Source organism: Cyprinus carpio, chromosome A14, assembly GCF_018340385.1.
Source record: "Cyprinus carpio isolate SPL01 chromosome A14, ASM1834038v1, whole genome shotgun sequence".
NCBI lineage: Eukaryota > Metazoa > Chordata > Actinopteri > Cypriniformes > Cyprinidae > Cyprinus > Cyprinus carpio.
Window position 1 is genome coordinate 30,320,470 of NC_056585.1, and position 20,442 is coordinate 30,340,911.

A 20,442-nucleotide genomic window follows, 5' to 3' on the forward strand; every position below is an offset into this window, starting at 1 on the left:
ATTGAAATTAATCAATTTTGTTAATATTGTATTATTGTTATTATTATTATTATTATTATTACTACTACTACTATTTTCAGAATTGGACAGTATAGAAAATATACTTAAAATCATTTAATCTAGTCTGTGAATTGCATTCATAAACTAGAATTAAGTAAAAATTCTTTAATCAAAAAAAGTGTGATATTTCTTGAAGAGATACAGGCAGCAAAGACTACAGATGCTTGGTCAATACCGCCACCTATAGGACCAAAATGATAAACTGGTTTCATCACTACTGTATCCATCGCTGCAGACTCAAAAGAATGTCAAATATTAATTATACAAATATAAATTAGTCATTATTATATGAAATAATATATAATAACACTGTGTACTTTAGTATTCAAATGTAGTACTCAAAATATAGTACTCTAAAAAGTAATTATTAATTAGATTATTATTTTTTTATTGTTTCATCAGTACTGCCAACATGGTCCCCAGTGACGTCAAGGAACAGTTTGTTCTTTTGTAAACAGCCTTTTCATGATAGAGAATAAAAATGAGAAATAAAATGGATTGTCCATGAGCTACTATGAGCTGTCATATGCATGTTTATATCCAGTTTAGAACATTGACTTATGTTAACATGCTTCTCATTCTCCAGAGACAGATGCTGCATAGAAAGAACAGCTCCAATGGCAGCAATGATGAATTACAACAACAACCGGAAGTGACAAAATACAATAACCTCTCAGCTGTCTGTAAATTGTAATTATTTTACATAATTTAATGGCATGATTGTTGTCAGCGTTTAATATAATGCCAAAGTATACACTTGCAGCATTGTATCGGACAATAAAGGCGATGAAGTAAATACAGAAATATAGAAAATAAAGGGTAAATCAAAAGGAAAGGAACAAAGTAAAAGTAAAAAATAAATAAAAAATAGTTTGCATAGAAGATATGAAAAATGGTAAATGCAGTCTCTTGCAGGGTGTGAAAGGGTTGGGGTGGGATAGGGAGGGGTAATAATATACTAAACTCAATAGTAATTATATATAATTTGATTTTTTTATTTATTTATATGTATATAAACAACATCGTGTTTACAAATTCATTAAGAGTTGTTGTTTGGAAAATTAACCTTAACATATATCAGAAATACTTGGTGAAAGACGTTGTATATTTGTGAAAGACACTGTTGGACTTGTTGGTGAAATAAATCATCAATTAAAGGCTACTGGCGCTGACAGGACTTTTATTATGACAGCTTGTTCAGTTGACAGTGAGCTCGTGTCCGCGGCTTGCAGTGTCACGCTTCTCAGTTCTTTCTGGATTGTGGATTGTTTTCCTCGGGACATTCACAACAAGGTTACAATATCAAACACATCTCATGACACCAATCCACAGCGCTCGGGGTTTATCAGGGGGGACCCGGAACATTAATTTCCCCACCCATTCAACTCCTCACCCGTTGTTTATATGTTTAAAAACTGATGAATAGATTCAGCTCAGAGGAAAAAGCGTTGGTTGATGGTGCATTGTTGTGGTTCGCGATGTGTTGCTGGTTCGCAGCCTCTGCGGCTAAAATATAGATACATGAATCTCTTTCGAGTCGTATTTTTGCCGATCCGTTTAGTTTTTCGCAGCTGATCGTTGAATCAACACAACAGTGTTAGCTGGCCTGGACAAAATGAGCAGAAAACAGCATCATTTTAAAGGAGCAGAGGTCAGCTGCTGTGTTAAATACTTCTTGTTCGGATTCAACATCATATTTTGGGTAAGTTTTGTGGATCTGAAGTTCATTTGCTTTTTAATGTTTCTCTCAAACTCATATTAATTGCCTTCATAATCTTTTCATTGTGTGTTTCCATCATAATCGGGATTGCAAAACAAGTTAGGATAGACTTTTGTCTTATTTATTTCACAGCATGTGACATGAATGTGTTTGTATGAGATATACCCTACCAGTGCTATGTATTTATTTATTTGTATGGTTAATGATCTCTCTGATGAGTATTATGTTGGATACATTCTCAAATACTCATCCAGGTTAAAAAATAAAAATAAAAATAAAAAAAATTTCGTGTTTCCCATGGGATTGGATTATAGAAATATTAGTTTCTCAGTACCGTTTCAGATCTGAAGAATACATCCCATTGAGTATTGAGGGGACTTTGTTGTACACAAAAAAGTTGTCTTTTTCTTCTCAGATGGCTAAATGGCTATTCCTTATCTGATATTCCTGTAAGAAAGAGAAAAATCTTTTAGGTGTCTGATTTAGTTTTATTTAGTTTACATGATCCAGCCAAATTTATTTCATGAAAATAGATATTTATCCAAGTTTTAAGAATCTTTTGTTTTATTAAAGGGTTTTATATATATATATATATATATATATATATATATATATATATATATATATATATATATATATATATATATATATATATATAAAAAATTTATAGTAATTTTTTTTTTTAAGAATCTTCACTTAGATGCTTTCCATATATTGACAGTACATATTGACGAAAGGCTGTCAATATTACAAAACTCTGTAAAAGCACCATTAAAGTAGTCCATAGCTTGTGCGCTATATAGCTATTCTATGGCTCATGGAGACTTGGAATATAGCAAATGAGCCATATGGGAGCCAACTGTTATTGAGCTTTTTATGGTCCTTTATGGGGCTTTATAGACGTGTTCAGTAATTGTATGGAAAATATCCAGTTCTATTGCAGTGAATAACAACATATGGGTTCAGAACAACTTGAGAGAATAAATGAAAAAAAAAAAAAATCTTATTTTGGGGTGAAGTCTCGCTTAAGTGACTCTTAAGCCTTAGATATAGACGTTTCTCCATTACATCATAATGAAGAACCAATAATGTTGCTCAGTTCCACTATGATTTTCATGTAAGAGAGTGATAAATTGTGAGATAAAAGGAAAATCTTCCATGAGTCATTTCTGGAGTGAACATTTCGCCTGGAGCGTGATTCTGTTAAGTTTCTTGATGTCGTAAATTCCCGCCTTCAATGGTTAATAGTATTGAATGGTGTAGTGAAGACCCTTCTGGAGGGTGTGGGGGTAATTGGCTTGCTTTAGTGCTGTTCCTCTGTAACAGCTAGCCCTCCTACTGCCATTGTTCCCATGTTATAGAGAGCCTGTTGTGTTTTGTTGAAACTTAGACGCCTGTGTTTTCACCAAATCATGGCCAGAATGTCAGTCTATATTCCTGGAAACTGAAATCAACCCTGCTGTAGCTAAATTAAACCCTTGACTTGATCTTTTCAGGAGCAATTCACCCAAAGTCAAATCTGATACTTAAAGGGTTAGTTCACCCAAATATGAAAATTCTGTCATTAATTACTCACCCTCATGTGGTTTCAAACCCGTAAGACCTTCGTTCAGTTTCGGAACACAAATTAAGATTTTTTTCGATGGAATCTGGACCTGTCTGACCCTGCATAGACAGCAATGCAACTGAAATGTTCCCATGTCCAGAAACGTAGCAAGGAGATCTGTAAAATAATCCATGTGACATCAGTGGTTCATCCACAATTATACGAAGCTACGAGAATACTTTTTGTACAAAAGCTGCGTCACGCCGATATGCTGTGTCCATTCAGATCAAATCACAACAACGTAGGAAACAGTTTCGGCGTGACGCAGCTGAGATATTCTCCAAAATGGCACCAGGGTGATGCGGAGGAGACAAATTGTTGAATAAAGTCGTTATTTTTTTTTCTTTTGCGCACAAAAACTATTCTCGTAGCTTCGTATAGTTGCAGATGAACCACTGATGTCACATGGATTATTTTACGTTTCTGGACTTGGGAACATTTCAGTTGCATTGCTGTCTATGCAGGGTCAGATAGCTCCAGATTCCATTGAAAAAAATCTTAATTTATGTTCCGAAGATGAATGAAGGTCTTATGGGTTTGAAACCACACAAGGGTAATTAATGACAGAATTTTTATATTTGGGTGAACTTACCCTTTAATATTCACCTAAAAATGAAAGTTCTGTCATCATTTACTCACCCTCACTTCCTTTCTTCTGTGGAACACAAAAGAAGATATTTTGGAAAATATATTTTGAGAAGTGTTTTTTGTACATGCAATGAGCGTCAGTGTTATTTTGACTTACTTTGTATGGACAAAAATGGTTAATGCTTTAAACTTAAAAAAAATGCATGAAATAAAATTAGTTATAAAATAAGTTGAAGTACTTAAATGACTAAAACTGAAACGAACAGAAATAGGAAATTTTAAAATGTAAAAAAAAAAAAAATTTGCTGAAACTTTAAAGGTAAAATTAAATTGAAAATATAGAAATAAAATATAACTGAAATATACTTTAAAATTATAAATAATACTAAAATAACACTGCAGGTTTGAGTTAAACTTGAGTTTACATTTTTCAACTTTACCCATAAGAACAAAAATGGATATATACATTGGTTGACTAAGTTTGGAAGAGAAAGTGTATTTGAACTTGATTTTCTACATTTTCTTAGTAAAATGTGACTGGTGTTTACTAGGTGGACCACTCAGGATAAGTTACGTACTTGTGTAATGGATTCAAATCCCTAACCCTAATTATGACAAATAGCATCAATAATTAAGCGTCTAATCTCCATACTTCTTCTTGTCATCTTATTGTCCCCTCGTCATGTCTGAAAGCCTTTTATTGTCTCTCGACTCCTTTTGTCTTAGCAGACTGTTTGACCCCTGTGCACCCATACTAATGCCTGTCTGATTGGTTTAACGTGGAGACAGTCTGATCGGCCAGAAACCTACCTGATCCCTACAGAGCACTCACTTTGCCAGCCTCAAACTGGGCCAAGTTGATGGCCAGTAATTATAGACACCTTGCTCTGTAATCACAGTCTGACATCTACCCAGGCGGCTTTTAAAAGGACATCTTAACGTTCCCACTGTCAGACGCCCACCCCTAGCAATCTTTAATTCCTCCTCTCCAAATTCTCCTCCTCCTTTACATTGGTGAGCCTCACAGCCCCCTTTGTCTTTTATTCAAATGAAGATGTTTGGGGGTGAGCAAATGGTGTGCGTGAGAGGGGACATGCCATTCCCACAGCGTCTGAGGGGCCCGAGTGCAAGCCATGGCCCTGTGTGTCTCAGGAACCCCATTCAGTCTCTTGCTATGGAGCTGATGGGGCCGTGCGTCTATTGTCACACACACTGCCCCTGATGCAACAAAAGCATTGACTGCTGTGTTTGTTTGCACACTTAATGTGTGTGGCTCGTGTATTGTGTACAAAGCAGTTCACATTTCTGATTCCCAAAGTGTTTATTGCGTGTTTTTGTCCTTGCTTGAGCTCTTGTATGTTTTTCCTTTTCGTATCCTCCAGGTTCATACAGCAGATGGGAACCACATGTCAGTTCCCCCTTCTTCCTCTGTTGCTCTGGAAGGAGTTTATTTCCATGCCGTTTCCCAGCAGGCCCTACTCTGACTCGCACACATTGACTCATTCTCACTAAAACACAAATGAATAAAGCCAGAGTCACTCTCGCAGTTCCATCAATTATTAAAAATGACTGTAACGTGCTGATATTGAGCCACTGCTGACATTCAGCAATTATGTGGTAATAACAAATGGCTGTTCTTTGTTGTTTTATGGTTTTTGTTGTTTTGAAATAGACTAAAGCTCATGTGAAGTGAGATTTGTACCCTTGATGAGCTCTAGAAGTCATGTTCGTGTTCTTATAGAAACAGTAAACTTGTCAATGTTTTCATATTCTAGGCCAGGGAAAGATATTTTCTAACCATTTAGAACCAAAAACAGACTCCCATTGTAAGTGTTAAATCTTAAACTGATGAGGATGATTTCTGAACAAGGTTTCTAAAGTTTTCAGAAGAATATCTGTGGTGTTTGCCATTGCAAAAAAAAAAAAAAAAAAAATGTTGCTACGCAGTTGCTAAGGTTTTCTGAGCTTTTTTTTTTTTTTTTTTTTTTTTTTTTTTTAATTTGTTGCTATGCGGTTGCTAGGTACTTGCTTAAAGGAATGGTGCAACCAAAAATGAAAAATCTGTCATTATATGCTCCCCTCTTGTTGTTCCAAACCTGTATGACTTTATCTTTGTGTTTTCTTTGCCCATACAATGAAAGTTGTTTTGGACCTCCACTGCCTTTTCATAATATGGGCAAAAACAGTTCTTCAGAATATCTTCTTTGGTGTTCCACAGATGCAACAAAGTCATACAGATTTGAAACAATGTGAGGGTGAGAATTATCACCAGATGAAAGTCATATCAAATCAAAAGTCAGATAGTTCAGAAAAATTACAGTACACATATTTATGTTGAAATGGTAGACATTTGACAACTGGTAAAAATTTTGAATATTCGTCTCTATCATGGTTATGTTTACATCATATTAGAATTTTTTTAAAATTAAAAATACTTTTAAAAAAACTTTGTGCTTTTGTCATTTTTATATTTTTTAAATATTTCAATTTAGATTTAATTTTTATTTCAGTCGTTTTAGCAAATTTTGTACATCAACAAACTTATTTATTTGCTTTATTTAATTCTTTATTGTTGTTCTTTTTATTTCTGAAATGATTTTTTTATATTTTTTTATTTCAGCAATTACCGAAAACAGTTTTTAATAGTTTTAGTTGTTGAGAACAACAACACTGGGTATTGTGCATGCACATATAACTAATAGGATAAGGTTCGAGAGGGTTAGCAGTTTATCCAGATCCTTGAATACTGTGAGCAAAATTAATATTGATTCTTGCTTTAGCAAACAGCACTAATAAAAGCAGAAATACTACTATGTACTGAGTCAGACTTTCCAAAAGTATACATTGCCATGGCGATGCAACAGTTCTTTAATCAAATAAAGATATCAGAAGATGGCTCATGGAGAAGAAAAGCAAAAGCTGTTCTTATGGATGTAGCAGCTGGTGGTTCTGTTCACTGTCACAGTGCTGAGAGTTTAATCCAAGAGTTTATTTGGCTGCCGTTAGTGATAATACAAAGATACTGTAAGTCTAATCATCCCACTGTGTGAGATAGCAGCTGTCGTCTGATTGGCAGGGATAACTAAATATGCTGTTTAAGTGCTCTGTAATGCTTGAACGTTTCTAATCCCAATATCCACGTCACTGGCCTCCCCTGGATCAGGACTGAGAGGAGTGGAGGAGATAGGCTGATGTCTTCATTATAGGGACGAGTGGGAGTCAGTGGTATGTATTGACTGAGAAAGTGTGTGCAGTGGATGACTGGCCCATAGCTCTGTCCCAGCCATCCATTGGATTAGCCGAGACCACTGGGAAATGGGATTATGGGATTTGCGGCTGCTGATACCCGACCTCTGACTCACACCTTCACGCTCTCACATTTCCCCTCATGCTGGTATTGCTCTAACCTGCCGTCAAACACACACCGTTGAGAGCCCAGTGGGAGTTTGACAGGGAATCTGTAGTTTTGATAACACATTAGAGAAAGAAGGTCAGCCAGTAAATCAGACTCACCGAGAAACATCTTTTATTGCATGGTTAAGTCCAAGAAAAATTGGATTCTAGTTGGTGCCATGGCCTAGTGGTTGGTGCATGTGCTTAAGACATGGTGATACTTTTTTTTTTTTTTTAAAGTGGGCCAAATGAAATATATGAATCACATTACAAGTTTTATGAAGCTGTACAATAGCTTTGTGAAACTTGTGTTGTTATTCATTGAGAATTGTCCTCTATTCCGTAGGTTTCAAATCACATTTATGTACATTCAATCAGTGGCATAGCCACGGGTGTGCCAGGGTGTGCCGGTGCCACCCACAGTGGCAGCTGGCACACCTAAAAATAGATGCAGAATTATTTTTTATAGTCTCAATAAAAAATCATGTTTACTAACTATTGTTGTTTACTTAGAAAATATATTTTTTAAAATCAACCCTTTCACGCATAAGTTAGCTACAAATATTTTAACTGACCCATTGTTTCCATGGCGACGCGTCATGATTGTCACGTGACACACCGCGGCCACAATAACTAACAGATGTATCGCTATTCGTTTTATTTCGTTTTTCATTTTTTATTAAAAAATATTCACAAACATATCACACGCTTACCATGTCAACTATTTGATATTTCCGATTCTTCGTTTAAAAACCTTTATAAATTATCTTGATCTAACGAGATGAGCGCTGCAGTTCAGAGTCCTGTCAGCCGGATTTTACGTACAGCCAAACTGTCTCTGGTACAGCACTTGAATTCCCCAGTTTCTCCCGAAATACATGAAAGTAAGTGGCTGTTGAACTGTGAGAATAGAGTAAACTTTATTGTTCTGCTATGTGTGTCTGATATATGAATAAAACACACAGGCAAATTACATTTGAATATATAGATAGTTTTTACTGCTTCCATAGACATCAGTGTGTATTTTACAAACTACCAATGTATTGTTTTATTAGTGATTATGTATATTTAAATGTATGAAACCTAAAATAAACATTATGTGGTTGAAAACACTGCATATTAGTTATATGATAATTGTTGATATATGATAAGCGCTGAGCGTCCGTCTCTGGCTCAGCGCCAGCCATCGCGCGAAAGCAGTTTGAATCTGGCAGTTCTGTGACGCCACTGAACATTCTAAATCATACTCTCAGGGGCACAGAAATAAAAATCCAATATATGGTGTCATAATGCTCAAAATGTTCAAATTTAATTTACATTTTAAATTATTTTCGTTAAAAAAATATCTGCCGACATTCGGACTACCAACCAATCAGCAAACAGCAGCTGACTGTGACCCCAGCTGCTCCCCAGAGATCTTTGCAGCGCATACAAACATATAATTTTTGATTGCACATTGCTAGCTAGCAATATGTCGCAGAGCTCCCTTCTTAAATTTTTTAGAAAAAAAAACTCGGCTTGATGGACAGCCGGACACAAGGCCTAACCTTACACCTGATGAGGATGTTTCTCCATCCCTGGCAGCCCTATGAGACAATGAGACATATTACACCTGATTGCTCTCATCATGCTGATCACAAACAATATCATACATTAAGACTCCGCCCATTACAGTAGTAGCCGTTTTGAAAAGTACAGTGTTCCGTTTTTTTTTCGCTCAAATGATCTTCGGGGCGAGCCGCATAAAAGTACTGTCCCCGATTTCGAAATGTATTTTCGATGCTTCAAAAAATTCTAACCGACCCTCTGATGTCACATGGACTACTTTGAAGATGTTTTTATTACCTTTCTGGACGTGGACAGTATACCGTACATACATTCTCAATGGAGGGACAGAAAGCTCTCGGACTAAATCTAAAATATCTTATACTGTGTTCCGAAGATGAACGGAGGTCTTACGGGTTTGGAACGACATGAGGGTGAGTCATTAATGACATAATTTTCATTTTTGGGTGAACTATCCCTTTAATACACAGAGCCGTAGTTCACTGACAAGCTACGCTACAGTTTTACTCAATTCCTTGTTGGCTTCACGAGAGAGAGTGGGAGGTTGCCGCTCGGCAGCAACCAGCCGCGGCGCTACCATTGGGCCCGGGTGGGCCTGGGCCCACCCATTTAAGGTCCGGGCCCACCCATTTTGGCCCAGGCCTATGAGTAGTGAGTGATTTTCATTCTAGCGGTTCATCCAATAACCAGCCCGAGGAAAGCTTTGAGCGAAATCTTCTCAGCCAATCAGCGGCTTCTACCCCACCAGCAAGTGATCCAATGAAATGAATGACGTTGGCGGACGTCATTCATTTCAAGACAGACACAGACAGTTTTGCCGATATGAAACGTAAAACAAAACAAAGCAGCTTATTTAATTTTAAATTCAGCAAGAAATGCTCCGAGGAACAGCAGGAGGAAACTCCTGCAAATTTAAGTTGCGACTTTACCATCCTGCTCGGCCGCCATCTCCCCATCAAGTCCTCCCGTAGTAGGCACACCCTCACACCAGCAAGGCAAGTATAGGCTAAAAGTTAGGGTAACGATATCGTTAGTGTCTGGCCGTTTTCCTGCTGTTTGTGTTTAGCAGCTGTGTCAGATTCAATGCTGCTGTTATTTCATGCCGATATAGTTCTTCTTGTCATTCTGAATTTATAAGAAACAATTAAATAATTTTGGGACAGTTCCCTGCCCGCCGTGTTGTAAATAAATGGAGAGAAACAGAACCTCCAAAGATATAATTCCGTTTCAGTCTTTTTGTGTATTGAACGTTCATAGGAGATAAATGAATTTAGCTTACTGCCAACAATTAAGGTGTATTTCTTTGTCCGCTTGCCTTCAGCACTGAGCGGAGGACAGCGATACAAGTTGCTGTCCTCCTCAGTGCCGCAGAAAAGCGCTGGGATGGAGATGAAGGGAAACCCGTTTTTTTGGGGGGGGGGGGGGGGGGGGGGTGGGGGGTGGGGGGGGGGGGGGGGGGGGGGGGTGGGGGGGGGGGGGGGTCTTATTTTAACTGGCCCATCCAGTTTTCTGGAGGCCCACCTAAAATAAAAATCCTGGCGCCGCTACTGGCAGCAACACATGAACGGTTTTCGACGTAATAAAAATGCAAACAGACACACAGAGATTCCTGCCTTTATTGCATCGTGTCTACACCGTACGTGACAATTGTGTCGCCCTGCGCCGCAACAGCTAAAGTCTGTCTACACTGGACGCGACAAAGCGACCGTTGAAAATCATTGAAAATATGTGTCAGTATGTCATAAATAGAACACAGCGGCAGTTTACTGTCGGGAATTTGTCAGCCGTATCCAGTGTAGACAGCATAATAGGTTGCGCGCGCGTCCGGTGTACTCACGGTATAAGAGAGAAGAATATGTTCAGCCCCCTCCCTCGTTTCGAATATTCGGTGTTGATTACTACCGAAGGTCAAAAAATGTTATTCGGACCAGCCCTAGTGGTGATATTTGACAATTTTTTCAAAATGAATGATTCATTCAGAATTGAAAGTAATGACTGTCTTTATGAATGGGATATTGAATCATTCACTCATTCATTCAGTAAAGAAACCCTGCTGTGTGTTGCCTCAGAGAGACATGCAGCAGTTATGCTAACTGTATCCTAAAAGACTACATAAAGATGTAAATGCATGGACTCTCAATCAGTCGATAATATCAGCTTGAACATCAGATATGTTCACTGAATCTAAACCTAACAGACCTATCAGATCATTATGATCGAGACAGTTAGAAATACCAAGGGTTCACACAAAACAAGGGCAGTCTGCTTTTAGTTATTATGCCGCCTGCAGTTGAAATCAGCTTCCAGAAGAGATCAGATGTGCTAAAACAAGTCACATTTAAATGCAGACTCAAAACTCATCTGTTTAGCTGTGCATTTACTGAATGAGCACTCTGCAATGTCAATGATTGCACTATATTTTATGTATAATCATTCTCTTTTCTTAACTGTTTTAAACTAATTTTAAACCTCTTAAATCAATTTTTAAATCATTTTTAAAGTTTTTAAATTACTTGTTTATTGTTGTGATTTTTATTATTATTTTCTTTTCTTTTATGTAAAGCCATTGTGTATATGAAATGTGCTATATAAATAAACTTGCCTTGCCTTTAAAGTTTGATAGTCAATTTAGAGATTGATTTGACTTAGATCGTGTTGGATATACACATGCCAAACCAGTAACATTATTGTACCATAAATGTCTATAGAAAAAAAACTGTTTCCTGTAAGCAGTAGTATCCAAGTGATTTCTCTCATTCAGGTAAAAACAAGTCTTGGCTTCCGGATCTTTGATTGAATCTCAGCCAAGACGGGTTTCTTTTTTTTTTTTTTTTTCTCAGATGAGTTGCCCTCAGATAAAGAGATCAGTGCTGTCTGCATATAGTACTAAACTCCTGCCATTGTGGGACAGGAATGAATTGAATAAGTGGCGTAAATGTGATGAATTCTGTTGTGTGCTTGTGTGTTGCAGTTGCTGGGAGCTGCATTCCTGAGTATTGGACTTTGGGCCTGGGCAGAAAAGGCAAGTTGGAAACACAAATACAGAGTAACACAATGATCATTGACATCCCTCAGATTCCTAATATGTGGTTGCCTTAGCAACATAATCATAGATGTAAATAGAAGACAACGGAACACTTTAACAGTACAATTTACCTACAAATACCCTGTTGTCTCATTCAGTCTGTGAGTTAAAGCACCCAAATTAATATTTAGCATTTTATCCTGTTGGACTTCATGTTTTATTTTATGAAATGTTCTGAGGTGCTCTTTTTGCTGAAAGCTCTTCTGTGAATCCGCCATGTTGCTTTTTCCTCTTTTGATGTCTGTAGTCTCCCTTTTAATATCATCATGAAACCATGACATTTGAGAACATATGGGTGGCATCTTTTCTTTTTTTCCATGGCATGTTAATTTCAATCTTTTATTGTAACAGTATCGCACAGCTCAGTAAGGCTTTGTATTTATTGTGACTATTCTCTCTCTGATTTGTCATCCCTCTCTGAAAAGGTTACCCTTGCTGTTATGTATTCATGCATGAAAGGTGAATGTAATTTCTTCACTCTAATTTGAGGCAACTTAATGAAGTCAATTGGCTGATTAATAACCTGGAAATTGCTCCATTTCAGCTGTTGATTGTTCTGTTAAAAGACCCGTGTAGGCCATATGGCACTTTGTATTAATGTCAGCTGATTAAGGAACATCTCGGTAACATGATGTAAATAATTAATAAGTGGTTCAGTTTAATTTGCTAAATGTTAATCACAGAAATAAAACATTAAGAATCGAACTAAGGGTGTTGAATTTGACTGGTGGAAATTCTGTTCAGGAGGATTTCAGATCCTTCTTTTCTTACTCCATCATAACAAACCAGGCAAGAACACACCCACACACAAAGGAAACCTTGTTTATATTCACTGTCAGCGTGGTCAAAAACCTGCAGTTGGTTCTGGGGTTGGATGGCATGAATCACTGCAATAGTTGCCCAAACACTGTCAGTTGTGGCGGCCTGGCAGGTGGTGGAGGATGTGAATTTACAGCAACTCTATCTGATATGTCTGGCCCACAGGGAGTGCTGTCAAACATTTCCTCCATCACAGATCTGGGCGGCTTCGACCCTGTCTGGCTCTTCATTGTTGTAGGAGGGGTGATGTTCATCCTCGGATTTGCCGGATGCATCGGTGCACTCCGGGAGAACACATTCCTGCTCAAATTTGTGAGTTCCACCCTTGCATCCAGCCTACAAGGCCTGCCTCCTATTTTTCTGCAACCTGTTTTCTCTCTTTGCATATTTCAAGGGTTATTTGTTTATTTGTCGTTTAATGAAATGAATTGGCCATTACTCAAGCATACACCCAAAAATAATTGAACTAAATGTCGGTGTATAAGAATGATTTTTTTATGATATGATATTTCCCTTGAAAAAAGTCTGACTCCACTATCTATGTGATTTCTCTTCTAGTTTTCGGTGTTTTTGGGCCTCATCTTTTTCCTGGAGCTCACAGCTGGCATTTTAGCTTTTGTGTTTAAAGATTGGATCAAAGACCAGCTGAACTTCTTCATCAACAACAATGTTAAAGCATATCGGGATGACATTGACCTCCAGAACCTCATTGACTTTGCTCAAGAATATGTGAGTCAGCACTTCTCTTCCCCTCTCGTTTTCTGCAGCACTGTGGGTGTATTTTGAATGGGATAGATATATAAGTGTGCACTTGAAAATATGAGTCATTAAACTTGATGTGAAAAACATTACTGTAAATTACAGCTGTATGATGTAAAGGTGCTGATGATAATGATAGTAATGTCATCTCTGATGTCATATTGCACATCAGTGGTCATGTTGTGGTGCTCATGGGCCGAATGACTGGAACCTGAACATCTATTTCAACTGCACCGACTCCAACCCCAGCCGGGAAAGGTGTGGGGTTCCCTTCTCCTGTTGTGTCAAAGACCCCGCTGTGAGTGCCAGAAACAATCATTTCATCTGTTTACCACTTGCACTTCCCTGCTTCTGTATTCCTCACAATCTGTGCAGCACTCTTTGAGTTTTTAAGTTTGTTCATAGAGCTCATTCCAAAATCTAATGGAGGTTTAGTCTAATGGAGGTTTAGTATAATTTGCTGGTCTGTTTTACGGGGATAACAGAAAGTGGTGCAGCACATGTGAGATTTGCATTTTGTGTGTGTGTGTGTGTGTGTGTGTGTAACTAGGGATGTGTCATGAGTCAACATTTTTTTCCCCTTGTTTCCCCCCCCTGTATTTTTATGTATGTATGCATATATATATTATATATATATATATATATATATATATATATATATATATATATATATATATATATATATATATATGTATGTATGTGTGTGTGTTTGTGTGTCTATATATATTAATTACATACAGGGGGGGAAAAACAAGGGGAAAAAACAAATTTCACTCAGAAATTGTTTGGAAATTTCATAAATAGTTACAAAGAAATGGCACATTGAAAACATGAAATTAAACAAAAAATCTGAATTAAGACTAAAATTGTGTTTTCTTTTAAGGTGTACCCCAGTAATCTTTGTTTTACAGCTTCATAGAAATAAATTGAGCATGTTCTTTTGTTCTCTCTCTAGGAGGATGTCCTGAATACACAATGTGGCTATGATGTGCGGCTTCAAGGGGTGAGCGTTTTATTACTAGTTAGAAATGCTGCAGTTGTGCAGATCCATAGTCTATTCATAATGATGAAATCTGTGTCAGACCTTCCTCTGAAAGGAGCACAGAAGGGTTAAGCGCACGAGAGATTCTAAGAGCATTTGAGTTCCTCTTGTTCGCCTCCTTAATAACAGTTTAAGCCTTTAAAAGTGATAATTAGCTTCTAGTTTTAGCCACAGGAAATTGTGGAGCTCTGTAATTGGGAAGTCAGCTCATGCCAGCCCTGTGCCTTTCAGTATGGGTGGAGTGACACTGCACCCACGGTTCACCACGGTCTCTCCATGGTACGGAGTACTTGTGTATCCATGGTTACCTTTTCTCTCACAATCCACCTTTGGAGAGAATTACTCCGGTTTTATTTGCTTTTGTAGTGTTTTTATTGATTTAGTGTTGTGAGCAAGTATTGAACATATAATAAATGTTTGCTCAAAGAATCATGCTTTCAAATATTTTGCACTTCTTTGTTCAACCTCTGGAGGAAGGCCTTGGAGAGAAAAAGAAAAAGAGAAGAAGTTAACAAAGATCTGCGATGAAGAAGTACAGACAGTTAACTGTCATACAGCCTTTCACTGGCTTTCTCTGAAATCCTCAGACGTTCTGATACCTTTCTAAAGTCTTTTGTGTTGTCTTCCCTGGGGGGACAAAAGAGTCTTTGGAAGAACGTGTTTGTATGGTTCACAAAAGCTGAATTGTGTGGATTTCTCTTTCTTCACCTTCAAATGTCACTGACACTCCCAAATTACACGTTTTCATCTCCCTTACTTCCTAGAATTCGATAGACAGTAGATAAGACATTCCTGTATGGCTGTGTAATACAAACTGGATCTTCCCTGTTCTAGGTTATATGTGGTGAGCTGTGTGACATTTCGTCTACTTAGCTTTCTAGAGAGGATATTTGCTCTCAAATAGATTAAAGCGCAGGTCCACCCAGGTGAAGGCCTAATTGTTTATCCTGGACTTGAGTAAAGATTAAAGGTCAAGTCAGAGGAGCGACGACTAATATGCTACATGGTGCACTTGAATGAAGAGTTGGTTTTGATTTCTTATTTAGATCTGACATTTTCCATTAAGTGCTGTTCTATTTTGAATAATGTTTTTTTAACAGGAGTTGGATCAGCAGAAGTACATTTATACAAAGGGCTGTGTGGGGCAGTTTGAAAAGTGGCTTCAGGATAATCTGATCATCGTTGCTGGGATTTTTGTGGGGATTGCATTATTACAGGTAAGGACAATGCTAATGGAAATGCTTTAAAGCATGCAAATATTCTTTAAAGATGTAGTGAAGACTGAACAGATTTGCTTGAATGAGGCCTGAATGGTAAAATGGTCCCACGTGAATGGATATTATGCTGCCACCTTCTGGTAAAACCTTAAAATCTAGCTTTAAGTTGTATTGTGGTATTTTTATACCAGTACATTTCTTCCCAATTTTATTATTGCTGTAAACAAATGTATACAATAATGAAAGCCACCGTTTTGTTTTTTAATTAAATAATGCAATTAATTTTTTTGTTGTTGCCAATTTTAGTTTTTATTCTGTACAACAAATATTGTTACAATAAAAATGTATTATATTTATTATTATTATTTATACATGTTTAAATTAATTTATATATTACCCCGATATTTCTTGACTGTTTTTGTATAATACAACTGTAGGTTCTAGGGATATTTCAGCTAAAAGTGGGAGCATGTTGAATGTGAATTGTAATTTTTCTCCTCTGTGACGCTTTCTTTTTAAATATGTTTCAGATTTTTGGGATATGTCTGGCTCAAAACCTGGTGAGTGACATCAGAGCAGTCAAAGCCAACTGGTGACCCTTTGCAGAGAGCGACAGGTGACAGTGACCTCAATTATGGCAGAGAGCTAATTGCAAATAAGCACTGTTTACACACCACTGAGCTGGTAAATTCCACCCTTTTAACCCTACAGACTTTGTATATTAGCTGACTTTACAAAGTGGACTGTCCATCTATGTTTTCTCTTTTTTTTTGTGGTTCCTTATCTGAAAACAAGCTCTTATGGAGACTATCCAGAAGGAGCTTAACGTGAGATGTCACATCGAGATCAAGCTATCTGCAATCTCGCAGCTGTCTCTTGATTGAATGCTATTTTCGTTTGCCCTTAATAAATGTTCACCAGACTCTCCTCCATGTTGGTGAAGTGGAGGGTGTTTTCATTAACCTGTGGATGACTTTCTTATAGAAAAACACACAAATCAACCACTGGGACTTTAAACAGAGGAGCCATAAGCTAAACAAAGCCTTAGAGCAGTGTGTTTCACTATACACTTGTGTGGGTTCAGCTTTTTACACAATATTCTGTCTGTCAGTCATTCGAGCCGATGGACAGTTGGACTCTTACCTCTGATTGGCTCTCTGTTGCACAGGGTAGCCAATCAGAATGACATACTTGATAATTACGCATAATGCATTTATTTTTGTGAGTTCTACCACTACTGTTGGGGAGGTGGAGAAGTAGTCTGTTATTTGTCTGTACAGCTATGTTTTATTAATTTTCTTTTGTTTTTTTGGTTGTCTCTGTGGCAAAGAGTGTAAACCGACTTAACCGCTGTCCCAGACATGCTTATGAATCTTTGTTTTCGCTACTCTGCTAGATAGTGATATGCTATAGTGACATTATTAATGTATTATTATAAATATGATGCTGCTTTAACTCATAGAAGATATACATCGCTATACTAACCAACTGAACTTTTTAATACATTCCCTCTGGGAAACACACTTTAGATCACGCAGAGTGCACATGAAGTGGACAGATTGAATTAGCCATGCGTACGATCACATGCCTTATTGAGCCCTATAGAGATGGTAGCAGAAGCCAATGACAGTTACACAGCACGCAGACCTTTAGGAAGGTTTTTTTTTTAACTGTTCAGTCTCTCTTGCTCGAACCATATGCATGCAATCATCTATTTAAAATATGCATGGCAATGCAGACCTCTTTAAAAGCATGCACACACATACATATGTGTGTGGATGTGTATCCATCCCATTGTGAATACCATACCAGTGCGTTTTCACCTAGCTGTGTTAATCCCCTCGTGTTCAGAAGGTGTCTGCTTTGAGTCATGACCTTAACGCTGATAATGTGCAAAGTAAGATAAATGATGTACTGCCAACTGCGTATGTAGAACGTGCCTGGAGGGTTATAGCAGTGGAGTGTCATGTCAGCTAGACTGCTCTGATTCATCTGTTTAACAAGCTTTGCTCTGTTTCAAGGCTCTATATAACCTGTGTTATCAGAGCGAATAGTAAAATGTGAGATTTCTCTTCGGTGTGGTCTTTTTGGGAGATTTCGGTATATTGTGTATATAAGAGGCAAATCTTTTATGCAGATACAAGATTATGTGCGAAAGATGATGTTTAGCCCCCTTTTTTGTGCACCCAAATTGATGTCCCTCATGAAAAGCTATCAAGAACATGTCCAGGTTGCATTTCAGGATTGTACATAAAAGAAAAAAAGTGGAAGAATATAGTTTGCTTTAAGAAAATAAAGCATATTTACTTTCTAAATTCTCATTAACATAATGAAAAACAAACAAACAATATAAATATAAAGATATATTATTTAATTGATAAAATCTTTATACATGTAACAATATATTGTTGTACTGCCATTGATTTTAATTTTAAAAATCGTTGTTTTACTGGAATACAGGAAAAACTGTATTAAAGTAGCAAGAAATGAATGAATCAGAATAAAGAGAATTCATTTCAAAAGTAAATCCCGAGGCAATATTGTAATAAGAATTTACGATGATAATGTGATGAAAATATTGCAAAAAAAATCTATAAGCTTGATATAAGCTTCATTTTCTTTATGCAGAATAACATATATTCTGGGGTGAACTGCAACCTGGGCATGTTTTTTGTGAGATTCACCCAAAATATAGTGTTTATTATATCTCTCCCTCTCATTTTCTTCATCATGCAATGGCCTTTTCTGTCTTTTCTCCTTTTTTTTAAACAAAGAACTCTAACATTCCCTTTTCAGGGAGCCTCTTGCATATAATGAATGTAAAGATCATCTCTTACTAATGTTGTGTCATAGACATCTTACCCTTCAAAGCGCAATGCACAAACGTGAATAAAATTAATGTTTGTCTGACTGTAGGCACACAACTGAAAAACATCACAAATCCGTGTTCGTGTAGTGAATTAGACATTCCTTGTGCATGCGTTGGCTACATTTTTTTATGAAGTGCATTTTGCATTTCAGTGGTTTTTCTGTGCTGGTTCATCAGAAACAGTTTTGATAATTAGTATTAAAACCATTGAGCCTTTTTGCTGGCATTTCTCTGTACCAGCTGTGATAGTTTGTACATTACAGTCATTCGAAATTTTTGCAAATCTTTAAGCACAGTTTTATCAGAGAAGCTGGAGTTTCTGTCGAACCAATCGCGAACAGTTGTACAGAACAGTACTGCGTGGATGGAAAACATTTTGTGAGTGTGAATGCGTATCAGGATAGTTGTTCCATGATTTAAAGATGTCTTGATCTTTTTCCCAACATGAGTCTTGACATCACACTTGTCACTTTTATGTGCTTTGAAAAAAGAATTGAGAAAGCCTTCAAGAATTTTTTGTTTGTTTGTTTGTTTTGTTTACATTCCCATACTCATTTTCAAAGTGTCTTCATAGAAATGTGTGGATTCTACCTCATCATGGTGAAATGACTTTAAACGTGGTTATTTGGGGAGTCATAACTCTAATTCAACCTTAGTGAGCATTTTTAGAAGAGTTGCAAAAAAACGTTTTAAACCCAACTTTAAGAATCTTCAACACAAATAATGGTAGCAGGTCTTCTCTCACAGTCTCAGCTTTTCTTTAGGCACTTTTTAGGCAAATAATCATTTTGTTTATAAGTCATGGAATGCAAGGAATATAATGTGGATTTGTTATTTGAATGGTGAGAGGTGACACTTTTGTTTTTTAAACCTACCTGTATTGTTTATACTTATCCAGTTCCATTATGTGCAGCACTATTTCAGGACTCTGCAAACGAACAATTCTCAGCTGTAATTAGATGTCCTTTTAATTAGTTTATTGACTTAGTGTTCATTATCCAATAATTTCATATTAGCATAACTCAAAATACCCTCTTAAACTGGATAATGAATATTGCACTTGCAGACCTAAAGCATTTCCTGTGTGCTCTCCATTATATGAGTCAACGATTGCACTAACCTATAATAACACTTATGTGGGATTTTCACTCTCTTTATTAAAAAGAAAACCTATAGAAATTTAGGATCGTATTTGGAAACATCTTAGCAATACCACTGTCCAGCTTTGTTTTATTTGATGTTATTTTATTTTAAATTCTTGTTCAAAAGTTCATTTATTGGTGGTATCCACAAATGGACTTTTCTTGTGGGAGATGGTCTGTTACACTGTATACTATGATATGAGATATTCTTTTTCTTTTTCATAATAAAATGGATTTATGACAAAATATGTATCTCTCGATCTCTCTATAAATGTGTGTGTTTATATATATATATATATATATATATATATATATATATATATATATATATAATATAATATATATATATATATAATATAATATATATAAAAAATATAATATAAATAAATAAATATAAACAAACTCATTTTCATCTTGGATGGCTTGAGGATGAGTACATTTTCAGCAAATATAAATTTTTTGCACAAGCTATTCCTTTAATATTTAAATCTCTGGCATGGAAATATACATCTCACTGTTGTGAGATTTTTCAACTTTAGAAAAAGTAGAAAAAGGTAATAAAACAAATGTAAAAAT

General features: G+C 36.7%; 1 protein-coding gene across 1 annotated transcript; it reads left to right on the forward strand.

Moving 5' to 3' along the window:
- The first annotated feature begins 1,286 nt into the window (after nucleotides 1-1,286).
- LOC109066267 (tetraspanin-17) lies at nucleotides 1,287-20,112 on the forward strand. Its single transcript, XM_042770517.1, has 8 exons — nucleotides 1,287-1,762; nucleotides 11,905-11,955; nucleotides 13,003-13,149; nucleotides 13,396-13,566; nucleotides 13,769-13,894; nucleotides 14,552-14,599; nucleotides 15,739-15,855; nucleotides 16,386-20,112. Exons 1-8 carry the CDS (start codon nucleotides 1,676-1,678, stop codon nucleotides 16,449-16,451), a joined length of 813 nt encoding a protein of 270 aa, XP_042626451.1. The 5' UTR covers nucleotides 1,287-1,675; the 3' UTR covers nucleotides 16,452-20,112.
- Nucleotides 20,113-20,442: the final 330 nt, after the last annotated feature.